The following is a 13,568-nucleotide window of genomic DNA, read 5'->3' as shown; positions in this document are numbered from 1 at the left end:
TAGGGACCCTCATGATAGCCTGAAGTCTGACAGCCCATTATAAACTCTTGGTAGAAGAGCCAGTTATTAACAGTTTGAGAATATGATTGTAATCAGCTCATACAAATATACCCAAAATCAAATTCTAGTTTTGCTATATTAACTCTTTTGAAGTTAATTTATCATGCTTGCTTGCTTGCTTTGCCTTTGGTATTAGAGGGAACCATCTTCATCAGTATGACTATAACCATAGGGATGATAGGTCTCATCCAGCTAAATCCTATCCAGTCCTACCCTTTCATTTTATAGAAAAGGAAACTGAAGTCTAGAGAAGTTAAGTGATTAGTCTAAGGTGACCCAAGTAATTCCTGTTCTGTAGTGCTTGGTATTCTGGATCTGAGTCCTGTTTGAAACCAGCTATTTAAGACTTAAATTACATATTAATTAATCAATAATCATTTACTGAGTGCCTACCATGTAGAAGACACAATCCTAGGTCCTGGGAATAGAAACACAAAGATTGAAGTAATTACTGTTCTCATGGAACTTTTATGTTCTCATAACAAACAGCCCTGTTTCTCTTTCTCTACCTTTTTATCTTACCAGCAGCTGCCTTTGTTAAAAAATGAGGTGACCTATTTCAGCTATTTGACTTATCTTTTGTTTTCTGATGTTCTCATCCTCACTACATTTTTGATGACCAGTAGTCATTTAGAAAATATGACATGAAATAAGTTTGAACAGCCAAAAGTTACAGTATAAGCAATTTTAATTGATGTTGGAGAGAGCATACTCAAGTGTGTACTCTTATCTACCATGCTGCATATTTACCTGGAATTGCTGAATTTATACAAAGCTGACGAGAGAAATTGAGAATACTTGCCAATAAAATCAGGAAAATATTAAAAACCTAAACTATTAATCCAAAATAATACAGTTCAAAGGGTTCTGATTTTACTTCATCTCTAAAATTTGGAGGTTGGACTAGATAAACTCTAAGGACCCTTCTAGTTTTAGGACTATGATTTTGTACTCCTATGAAGTATTATTCAGTCACATTGTCTAAAATTCCAATTAGACTGTATTCTTCTTCTTCCCATCCCATTATCTCCCCTCTCTTGTCTCTTTTGGTCACATTTCAAGGTGTACTACTCAAAAAGGGGATGTGGTAGAAAAGAAGAGAGCACAACTTTGTGTTCTTTGGGATGTGCTTTTGCCTGCTCCCAGGCTTGCTTCTGGACATTTCCCTTGCATACTAAATGTATGAGAAGAAAAAAATACCATATTTCTGTCTCCTACTTCAATGTAAATAGAAATGAGCCTGCTAAGAATGTATCGGAAATTCTCCCTTTTCCTTAGGTAGGGAAAATCTAGGAGTCAAAGCACATTCTTGCTCCCTCCATACCTATAAAAAATATGCTTCTATTTTAGAAGGAATTAAATCCTCTGATAAACTTGTATTAAGGGCCTATAACTCAATCATTTTTTTTTTTATGTTCCAGTCTTTTGGTTTGATCTGTATCAGGACTTCCTGTCCTAGAAACTCTTTGCCCACTGAGGCAGTGGCTTCAGACATTGTGAGAAGCTAAAGTGGCATAACTTGGGGCCCACTGATGTGTGTGTGTAAGAAGCAAAACTTGAATTCAGGTTTTCCTTCATTGCCAACCTATCTACTCTGCCATGGTACCTCATGACAGTTTTAATGGCTATGAGATTGTATAGTTTGTATACTCCAACATGATCACTTGTTAATTTTTTTTGTAAACCTTTCCTTCCATCTTAGAATATCAATTCTTAGAAGAAGGTAGGGTAGGGACTAGGAAATTAAAGTTAAATGACTTGTCCAGGACCATACAGCTAGAAAGTGTCTAAGTCTAGATTTAAACCCACATCCTCCCAACTTTAGGCCTTGTTCTCTTTTCACTATATGCCCTATCTGTCTCTTCACCTAATTTTAAGTGGATCTAATATTAAATGCATCTATTGAATGATTTCTACTCATTTATATATGCTATTGGCATAACCACTGGTAACTAATTTTTAAATATCATGAATGAACTTAAATTTTTTGAAAATTTGTGTTCTGTGATAGAAAAAGCATTCCTCCATTTTCATATGATGAATTCCAACTCCTTTCTCATATTAAAAAAATTCCAAAATCCCAAAGCATATTTTGATAGCTTTATTTTCATATGCCAAAGTGGATGTTTTTTATCAGGTAATTTAAGCAAATCTGATATTTTACCACTTGGTGGTGCTCCATGACAAATGAGTATATAGTAGAAGAAGTAGTAAGTAGTCACTAATTTGGGAGCATTGTTAATGTAGTTAATATGTACATAGCTCCATAGTCCATTTAGCTGATATTTTATTTTTTAAACAATTTTTATAGGTTTTATTTTTATAATATTTCTATTTCCTGTTATATACTCCCCCCCTTTGCCTTCCCAGAAAATAATCCCTTATAGCAAAAAACCATAAGATAATACAATTCAGCAAAACTAACCAACATATTGAAAAAGCTGACATTGCATATAATGTTCCACATTCATAGTCTCATATCTGCAAAAGAAGGGGAGGAAGCTTTTCCTATCTATTCTTTTTGCTCAGGTTTAGTCACTATAATTTTTTTAAATTAGATTTTATTTCTTTATCAGCAATAATCCAACTTCTCCTACTCCTAATGGAAAATGAAAGAATACTAAACAGGTATAGTCAAACAAAATAAGCAATTGTTTTTTCCACGTGGGTCATATCTAAAAGAAAAATACACAAAAGTATATGTGTGTACATATATGCATATACATATATATTTGTTTCATTCTGTACTTGTGAGTTCTTCTGTTCTCAATGAGGAAGCAGGTATTATGTTTCATCTTTAGTCCTTTGGAGTCATGGTTAGTCATTACAGTGATCAGAGTTCTAAGCCTTTCACATTTGTTTGTCTTTTTAGGATTGTGTTTTTGTATAAATTGTTCCCCTCATGCTATTAATTCGCTCTGTTCATACACATTTCCCCAGGTTTCTCTGAAGCTATCCTCATATCATTTCCTATAGCACAATAGAATTCTATCACATTTATATACCATAATTTATTCATCTATTCCCCAACTGATGGACATCCCCTTAGATTCCAATTAATTGCCATCTTAAAAAGAGCCATGTCTATATTTTTACATATTTACTTAGCATTTGTTTTGTATAGAATTCATCCTTCCCTTAATCTACCCTTGCTGTAATTCTCCCTTCTCCCTTTCCCCTCCTCTCTCAATATAGGATGAAATTAATTTTCGTATCCAACTCTGTCTACATTCTTTGACTAGTTCAGATGAAAGTGAGGTTCAAGTGTTATCTACTACCTCTAAACCCCACCTCCTCCATGTTTGTCTAGATATCCATGTGTTCTTTATTATGTGAGAGAATTTCCCATAACTTTCTTTCCCATTATTCCCCCCTCTCATCCCTATGTATTCCCCTGCCTCTCCTTTACCAGTCTTCTTTTAAGATTTTCAAGACATAACAGAGCTGCTACAGGATCTTCAGTCTAATAAAATTCCTTCTATGACCACCAATGATGATAGGTTTAAAAGGGACATATGCATCATCTCATATAAGAATATAAGCAATTTATCATTGTATATAGTCCTTTATCATTGGTCATTGATATTTACTTTTTTATATTTCTTTTAACTCCTATGCTTGAAATTCAGAGTTTCTCTGCAGCTCTGGTCTTTTTATTAGGAATGCTAGGAAATCCTCTATTTCATCAAAGATCTATTTTTTTCCCTGTAGCATTATACTGAGTTTTGCTGGTTGAGTTATTCTTGGCTCTAAGCCTATAGTTTTTTTTTTAAACCCTTACCTTCCATCTTGGAGTCAATACTGTGTATTGGCTCCAAGGCAGAAGAGTGGTAAGGGCTAGGCAATGGGGGTTAAGTGACTTGCCCAGGATCACACAGTTGGGAAGTGTCTGAGGCCAGGTTTGAACCTTGGACCTCTTGTCTCTAGACCTGGCTCTCAATCCACTGAGCTACCCAGCTGCCCCCTTGGAATTTCTTTAAGGATGTGATTGATGAAGTCTTACTCTTTCTACTTTGCTGTCTGGTTCTAAGAGTTCTAGGAAATTTTCTTTTCAGATTTCTTGAGTTAAAATGTCTGGCCCCATTTTTTTTAGCCATGACATTCATATAGCTCAGTGATTCTTAAGTTTTTCTCCTTGATCAATTTTGCAGATAAATTGTTTTTCCTGAGATACTTTATATTTTTTCTATTTTTTTAAAGAGTTTTGACTTTTGTTTTCGCATTTCTTATTGTCTCATGGCATCATTAGCTTCTATTTGGTCCATCCCATTTTTTTTAAACCTTACCTTCCATCTTAGAATCAATTCTGTGTATTGTTCTAAGGCAGAAGGGGGAAATGGGGGTTAAGTGACTTGCCCAGGGTCACACAGCTAGGAAGTGTCTGAGACCAGTTTTAAACCTAGGACCTCCCATCTCTAGACCTGGCTTTCAATTCACTGAGCCACCTAACTGACCCTCCCATCCTAATTTTCAGGAAGTTTGATACTTGGACAGTTTTGTATCTTTCATGCCAAACTGTTAATACCTTTTCAAGTTCTTTCTTCTATAGTCCTCATTTCTTTTAGAATTTTTTCCTCATTTCACTCATAAAAACATTTTAAACTAAAAAAAAATACTCTTCCTTTATGTTCCCTAAGAATTCTAGTTGACTTTGTGCTTAAACTATGGGTGGTTTTTGTTTGTTTGTTTATTTTTTAAGATTTTGTTTATAGATATGTTCTCTTCCAAGTTTGTGTCTTAAGTTTTCCTAACCCCATAATAGCTTTTTGTCATAGAATTCTTTTTTGTTTGCTTGTACTTCCAGCCTTTCTAATTTCATACTTAAAGTCTGGGCTTCTGCTATCTCTATAGGGAAGGTCTAGGCTGCTCTGGCAAAGCTCTTTCTTGAGCTCTCAGGGACAACTTAGAGACCTGCAAAGCTTTCAGTATTCTCAAAGAGGTCTGATCCAGAACAAAATCTGATTATTTTCTCCCTGGTCTGAGCTCTTAAGTTCTTGACCTGGGTTTAGGTCTGAGCTTTAAGTAGGCTGCTACTAGCCTTAGCCACCACTGGAAAACTGTAGTTTCAGAGTGACAGAACTGTATGCTCCCCTTTATTCTGGGATTCCTGCCATTCCTCTGCAGCCTTCAGTTTGAGCTAAAAGTTGGAACTGAGACCCTGCTCTGTTCCTAGGGTCTGAGCTATTACCTTTGATATTTATTTCTTAACTTTCTTCTTGCTGAGTACATAGGCTAGGGCCTGCAACTGTTCTTCATCTGAGAATGCTACCTCTAGGTATAATTCCTCTTTTCATTCTGTCCTAGATTTGTGACCTGAAGCTTGTTGAATAGCATAGTTTTTAGTTGGCAAACTCTTCCCACATCCTGTACAGCATAGCAGACTTTTTTCTGGTGCACAACCTCTTCTTGTACTAAAGTGCTCTGGCCAGACCCTATTCACAGACCTCTCTGTCTGAGATGGAAAAATGATTGTTTTTATTTTATTTTTCTTAGGTTTCCCTACTAGTATTGTGTCTGATACATTTTCTAGATCTGTTCATAGGAGTTTGTGGGGAATGCAGGGGTAGAAGTAGGGCAAGGAATATTGCTGTATTTCTTACTATTGCTCTGCCTTGTCATTATAATTTTGAAAAAATTCAGTTTTGATTGCTTTATTCTTGTTCTTTCCATTTTCATTTTTGTAATTTTATGCAGGTATCCCTTTCACATCATGGGGGTTTTGGAGCCCATCTGGAAAATATGTTTACATTTTTTGGCTTTCATGTTCTCTTTAAAAATTAACTTTTTACTTATTTTAACTTTAAAAAAGAAATTGTGCATATTTATGGTATTAAAAGATAAAGTATATTGATATTATACAATACTATAAATATATTTTATGCATTTCTGAGTTCCTAACCTTTTTTTCTTTCTGTTGGTCTTTATGTGTGTTCTGTGGCTTCTGCAAAACTCCCCCCAAAATCCCATTTAACTTCTTATGCTGATCCCCAATACATCAAAACTGCTATGGGGGAAGTTGTGATATAGAAGGGATACCTGTGTATTGTTTTCCTAATTTTGTTTACTTCACTTTCCTTCGATTCACTTAGTTCCACAATTCTGATTATTTCTTAGAGTATAGTAGAATTCTATTTTTCTGTTCTCCAGTTTGTTTAGCCATTTCCCACTTCCAACAAAGACATCTGTTTTACATGGGACTTTTATTTTTATTTTTGAATTCCTAGTGTGATGAATCAGAGGATATGGACATTTTAGTCACTTTCTTCAAATAGTTGAAGAGTGGTAGTCCCATTCACAGTTCCACAATAGTTATTTATAATGCCTCTTTTCCTACCATCCCACCAACACTTACTCTGCCATTTTTTTTGTCTCTTCCATTTTGTTGAATATGAGGTCAGTCATTCAGTCAACACGCATTTATTAAGCAGTTACTATGTGACATGCATTATTCTAAGCATTGGGAATAATAAAGAGAGGGGGGAACCAAGGCAACCTCTTTCATGAGATGTGTTTTGAGCTGTCTTGAAGCAAGCCAGGGAAGCAAGAGGAGAAATTTTGATTGCAGAGGCTTAAGAAGACAGTGAAATGAAAAGAAGTAGAGCCATCAAGGATAGATGACTTTCTCAAGGAATTTAGACATGAAGAGAAGGAAGGACACTGGATAATAACTGTTGAATACTGTACAATCAACAGGGTTTTTTTTTTACTTTTTTTTTTAGAATGAGGAAGAAATTGGTATAGTATAGACAGCAGAGAAGTAGCCAATAGATTGGGGGGGGGGGCAGGAATGAAGATAAGTGTAAGAATGTGTATAATAATGCAATCTCCTGGAGAAGTAGGTACAAATTGGGATCCAAGGCTCATAGGAGTTGACTTTAACAAGAAGACAGTTCATTTCTTCATCAGATACTAGAATGAAAGAGAAGATAGTGAGGAAAGATGTCTGAGTAATTTTAGTTGAGGTAGAGAGGAAAAGAGGAAGCTCTTCACAAGTGACTTCAGGTGTTTTTTTTTTGTCAAGTAAGAGGCAAGATTCTTAACAAAGAGCATATGCTGTGGTACACTTGAGGTGAAATAATGTTTAGAATAGCCAATGGGGAGAGTGGAATAGCAAATTGATTAGGAAATCATGGAATGCCTTACTGCAATGAAAACCAAGTTAAAATTGTCAATATAGTTTGTGTGCTTTAGTATTTTTTTTTTCAGCTCTATTAACTGACAACGAATTGGAGCAAAGTAGTCAGATGGTGGGCATAATCCAGGGTTGAGGTTTGGCAAGACATACTGATAGGATTAGGTAGCAAGGAATTTGTGAGAAGATAGCTTTCGCCTACTTTTCCAGCTTTATTTTTTTTTATTGCTTCCCATTATTCATTTTATGTTCCATTCCAAATGGGCTATTGAACCAGATATATTGTATCATGCTTTTCATATCTTTAAACAGGGATTCCATAGTATACTTCCTTCTCATCTATGACTGTCAAAATTCCTTTTTTTCCTTGAATGCTTAGCACAGATTTCCTCTATGAATCCTTCCTTGATTCCCTTTCTACTATATAGCCAAAATTCTTCTTTGCCTTCTCAAATTTTCTTATTGTATTTTGTCATAATCTTTTCTTTATCATCATTACTCTGTAGCTTGCCATATACTTATCTGTTTACTGATCATTTTTCTCCTAATAGAATCTATGGTTTTTGTGGGACTGTTATTTTTCATTTTTGTGTAACAAGTAGCTTGCTCAGTGTCTTTGCATGTAGTTGCATTTAGAAAATTTTTTTAAAAATTGAATAGTTTCAAGTGGTTAAATATAACAAGTTATATCTGGATAAAAATATGCTTATTTGGAAAGTGGCATAAAATGAACAAGAAGCAACAACTTTATAGAAAATAAGCATTTCTTAAATTTTATGTGCAAATAAATAAGTGAAAGAAAGTTTCACAAATATGGGAACTTTATAACATTCATTATTTTGTAGAAAACATTGTCATGTAATTAACTGATCTTTGGAATACAAACTACCTTTTTTAAATGGGGTATCTCTGAGGCAGATATAAATTTTAGCTTTACATACTGATCTGGGTAGTCATGGGTGTGTGTGTGTGTGTGTGTGTGTGTGTGTGTGTGTGTGTATGATAGCGCATTAATAGCAGAAGTATAGTCTTTTTCTTTCAGAATAATCATTTTGTCTTATGTGGAAAATTTCAGGCTAACAATTGCAATATAAGCCTTAGTTCTTTGATCTCTATCTAATGTTCTATTTAGGTTGGCCTCTCAAAAATGAGGATGACAGATCCCTGTTTTGGTTCATAGAATAAGAGAATAGATTGGAAAGAAAGCATCTACCTTGAAAACTAAACATCCCAAATTGCATTTCTTAATTCACTAAAAATATTTTGTTTCTCTGCAACTTACATGTTATCTATAAAGCTGATTTTCTTTTTGTTATAGGAAGACAGTATGGGTTATTATAAAAATCGCTAATTGAGAATTGCAGTAAGAGCTGAGTTCAAAACCCACTTCTAACACTTAATAGTTGTTTGATAGTTCCATTAATCTCATTGAACTCATTTTTTTCATCTCTAAAATGGAAATGATAATTCCTGAATTACCTACCTTACAAGATTGCTATGAGGATCAAATAAGATAATACATATAAAGTGTTTTGTAAGCTTTAGAGTTGTATATAATTATCTGCTAATGATATTTATTATTTGTTACAATGGAGGATTAGAAAAGAGGAACTTAATATTTTTATATAGACACATTTTTCAGGTAGGGAACAGAATTGTATAAGCTTTAATTTGATCTATTTTTCTATTTTAAATCAGTTGATAATTAGAAAAATAAATATGACAGCACAAAACAACTTTTTAAATCTTCTTGTCACATAATTTTGTATACTCACAAAACCTGAAGTCATAGGCATAGCCAGTGTTACAAATAGGGAATTAAGATAGTGTAATTTTATAGGTGTTGTAAACATCCCTCTGCTCAGTTACCCCTTCTGGAGGGAGGAGAATTATATTCAGAATGGAAAAAACAAAACAAAACATCTTAAATCATTCATTATTAGCCCTCACATCATGAGAATTGGGTTTTTTTTTAGGTTGCTTTCTATAGCATTACTAGTGAAAGAGTCTTTTTAAAGGAATAAATTAGAGAATAAATTAGTTATTTTAAAGCAATGTTAGTTTTTGTTTTTATATCACTTTTATTTTCATATGTGAAACAAGTTTTGATTAGATGAATCTACTGAAACATCTCTGAGTAGCCAAAAAACAGCATATCATTAAGTACCCAATAGATGGGCAGTGAGGGTGGGGTGGGAAGAAAAGGGTGGTTAGTATTGCACAAAGGGTGGAGAAGGAGCACTGTAAGGCAAGTGTTTACCTGAATATAAGAGTTTTCCAACTAGTACTATCCTTGATTACGTCTTTTCAAAGAAAAACCTGTTTCAAAGCATACTGACAAAAAAGCCAGTTAGAGGGCAGTCCCCTTTGGCATAAGAGTATACATACAAAACAAATGCATTCAACCCACACACTTCAAATCACCACATCCCAAAGTTCACTCTGGATCTTCTGGTGCAGCTTGTGGTCTATGGAGGCATCTTCATGGTGTCTTCTCCAAACAGTTCACTTTCTGCATTTGGAGAGGTAGCATGTTTCTTAACCTAAAATTACTCTCAAAAGGAATTTAAACTTTGCAATTTAAAATAATAATATTTTTACAAAAGCTAACATTTTCCTCTCACCTTTGCCAAATTTGGTTGCATTTAATGGTCATATTTGTTATTGTTCAGTCGTTTTGGTTGTGTCCAATTCTATATGACTTCATTTAGACAAGGATACTTGAATGTTTTGCCATTCCCTTTTCCAGCTCATTTTGTAGATGAGGAAACCGAGGTAAAAAGGGTTAAGTGACTTGCTCAAGGACTCACAGTAAAGTGCCTGAGCATAGGTTAAATTTAGAAAGAGGTCTTCCTTACTTTAGACGTGGTGTTCTATCCACTATACTATCTTGTTGTCCAGGAATATATCTAGTGATAAATAAAGCATTTGCTGTCATATTTAGAGGAAGAGACAATTTAGTGCTAATTATATTTGGAGTCAGAAGACTTGAATTTGAATTAGGGCTGAATTATTTACTAGTTGTGTGATGATTTATACACACCATCTTCTCTGAGCCTGAAATTCCTTCTTTTAATAATAGTATAATACTTGTACTGTGTTATTATGAGGATCAAGTGAGGTAATGTTTGAATAATCACTAATGCTTATATAATACTTTAGGATTTACAAAGCTCTTTATATCGATAAGTCTTATGTATTATTAGCATGGGGCAGGTAAGCATATAGTGGATAAAATGCTTGACTGCAGTCAAGAAGAGTTAGAAAGATCTGAATTAAAATATGACCGCACATACTCAGTAACTGTTTACCTTGGACAAGTCTCTTAACCTTATTTGCCTTGGTTTCCTCCTCTATAAAATTAAAATAATCTGGAGGAAAAAGTGGCAAACTGGTCTAGTACCTTTGCCAAGAAAACCCCAAATGGGATCACAAAGAGACTAAAATGACTAAAGTAACAACAAACAACAATTATTAGTATTATTTTACTGTTTTGGAAACTGAGGTTAGTGATTTGCCTTGAAGGTAAATAAGCCGTAGCTTGATTTTAAAAGTAGGTCTTCTGACTTCTAATATACCATGATGCTTTGTAGTCTTAAAGCAATACTACTACGTGGTGATATTACTAAATCTTTTTTCTTTGTAGATTTGTAGCTATTTAAAAATATTTGATTATTTGTATGGTATTCAAGTGTAGATAATTTATGCATAACTTCATTAAAATTGAATTATTGGTTAATGTTTTTAAAATGCATACTTTTTCTTATTTTTCATTTGCAAAACTAGTGGTTTCCTACTTAAAATTTTTGTTAATTTGTTTGCTTTTGCATTTTTCATATATTATAGATTAGATAAAATAGTTTTTTTTAATGAATTTTGGACTAGTTCAAAAAAATTCAAAATTAGATCAGAGAATGGGCTTGATTTCGGACAATGTATGAATTATGAATGTTCACATTTTGATGTTGACTATGACTGACACTGGATCATTTAATCAGACATTTACATCAAATATATGATCACATAATTTTCCATATTTTTATGATTGAATCTTTCTAATAATTTTGTTTTTAAAAAGTCAACTACTCTAGCAAAAAAACCAAATCACTTCAGTGTAGTATATGTGTGATTCATTGAGTCATGAAAATAGATGTTTAAGATTTCTTATTTTGATATTCTGAAAAAATAATCACTTTTATATCTATTTCTATTATAGTACTTCTAATTGGAGTATATTTAATTGATGAATTCTGTTTTTCTTCCATAGGAATATGATATTCAAAAGAAAAAGGAATTATGGGGAATCTGTATATTCACTGCAGCCATAGACCTGGATGAGATGCCATTCACCTTTACTGAGCTTCAGAAAAACATAGATATAAGGTACATTTTGTGATATCAGTTGAAATATTTGTCAAAGTAAACTGCAACATATAACTCATTTTTACTATATAAGTAAGAAACCAAACTGGGTAATAGTCTTTTACTAAGAAAATTCAAGTTGAGGGGCATCTGGGAAGCTTAGTGGATTGAGAGCCAGGCCTAGAGACAGAAGGTCCTATGTTCTTATCTGACCTAAGACACTTCCCAGCTGTGTGACCTTGGACAAATCATTTGACCCCCATTCTGCCTTAGAACCAGTACACAGTATTGATTCTAAGATGGAAGGTAAGGATTTAAAAAAAGAAAATTTTAAAAAAGCAAAAAGAAAATGCAACTTTGAAGAAAACCCATATGGTCCATGAAATCCTATTTTTTTAAATGAGCCTTAGATTACCACCTGATTTTAGATCATCTTTGTTTTCAGTGAAGTCTTGGATTTTAGAACAATTTCATATTTGATATGAATTGTTCAGACATACTTTTGGGTTAATCTAATTATTCAGTTTGTATCAGATTGATGATCCAGCTTTGTACTTGTTTTAGTTAAATAAAACAGTTGAAAATTCTACAATTCGAGGTAAGATTTTTGTTGTATTATTACTTACTAATCAAAGTTTATTGGTAGGAGTATTGTCTTTATTGGTATAAAATACAATCCTTTTATCTATTAGCAGTCTTCATGATTTACTATGGCCAAAATAATTGATCACCTGTGGCCAACTTTCTGTTGTCGATCTTCTTTGTTTAATTTGGAAATCCTCAGATGACAGATGTACATAGCTGGGCCCATTTTGATACTTTTAGCTTGAGGATCTGCCAAATATGGACTTTAATGACATAGTCTTTGAAAATGTATTTACATACTTTGAGGTATCAGTAGGATTTTTCATAGACCTTATAATGTGAGAAAATGGCTTCAATATATTTAACTAATTTATTAAATTAAATATAATTTACCAAATATTTTATAAGTCATTGTTTTAGTTTTGTTAATTAAAATAACCAGTTATAATTTTTTCCTGGTATAGCTTCACAACTAATATAAACATGTAACAGTTTGTGTATTCCAAGAGAATCCCTGTGGTCTAGTGGATAGAAAACTGGACCTGGAGCTTGGAAGACCTGGGTAAATGTCCAATCACTGACATAGACTGATCATGTGCCCTGGGAAAAGCCCTTACTCTCTCAGAGGTTGAGACATCTCTAAGGATAGATGTATATTTGGAGAGGCTAACTTGACTGGAGTTACCTTTTCTGGTGAAATCACCCCCTCTATCATGTTGTAAAAATGAAATGTGCATGTGAATTGTAAAAAAAAAAAGAAAGAAAGAAAAAAATATATATTAAGGTTATAGCAGATAACAAGAAATCAATTGGTATAAATGGGGGGGAGGGGAGTACTAACTTGAGCCCCTAAGTAGTGACCTAAAAAAATTAAATCTATTTTGTCAAACAATGAAATTAGGAGAATTTGATTTTGACTGGCTCAGCCCAACCTCTTCCATTATACCCAACTAATATTTTAAATAGTGAAACTATTTAGGACTTGAATTTTTTATTTCCTATAATGATCTGTTTTATTGATAACTATATTCCCTCACCCTATCAAATATGTAAAGAAAGCTATCTTACGATTTTTCTTCAAGGTCCAAATGATAACTACTGCAAAGGAATATAACTGACTTGTTTAGTAAAATTATAGCACACATTGTTTCAGACTGAAATGCTTTTACTTAAAAATAAACTACTACATTTTAGGACTATACTTAACATGTTAACTTAATTTTTCAAATTCTTTTCTTTGTAGTGTGCATAAATTTTATCATTTGCTAAGAGAAATTGATACCAGTACTAAAGTTGACAGTACTGTTTCCAGACTAATGAAGAAATATGATGTTTTATTTGCACTCTACGACAAACTGGAAAGGTAAAATGAAATTTTTATTTTTAAGAAATAAATCTTAGCTTTTACTATTAATATCTTAATAGTATA

General features: G+C 33.3%; 1 protein-coding gene across 4 annotated transcripts in view; it reads left to right on the top strand.

The window, feature by feature from the left end:
• The window catches only part of RB1 (RB transcriptional corepressor 1), a 158,731-nt gene that overhangs the window by 16,551 nt on the left and 128,612 nt on the right, over nucleotides 1–13,568 (top strand). For all 4 annotated transcript variants that reach the window (XM_001368762.4, XM_056794860.1, XM_056794858.1 and 1 more), the window contains exons 3-4: nucleotides 11,460–11,575; nucleotides 13,383–13,502. In XM_001368762.4, coding sequence (XP_001368799.1) covers nucleotides 11,460–11,575; nucleotides 13,383–13,502 — 236 coding nt within the window. The remainder of the gene's footprint in view (nucleotides 1–11,459; nucleotides 11,576–13,382; nucleotides 13,503–13,568) is intronic.

This window comes from Monodelphis domestica, chromosome 4 (genome assembly GCF_027887165.1).
Source record: "Monodelphis domestica isolate mMonDom1 chromosome 4, mMonDom1.pri, whole genome shotgun sequence".
Classification (NCBI taxonomy): domain Eukaryota; kingdom Metazoa; phylum Chordata; class Mammalia; order Didelphimorphia; family Didelphidae; genus Monodelphis; species Monodelphis domestica.
Note: the sequence above shows the minus strand (reverse complement) of the source record. Positions and strands in the feature narration are given on the sequence as shown.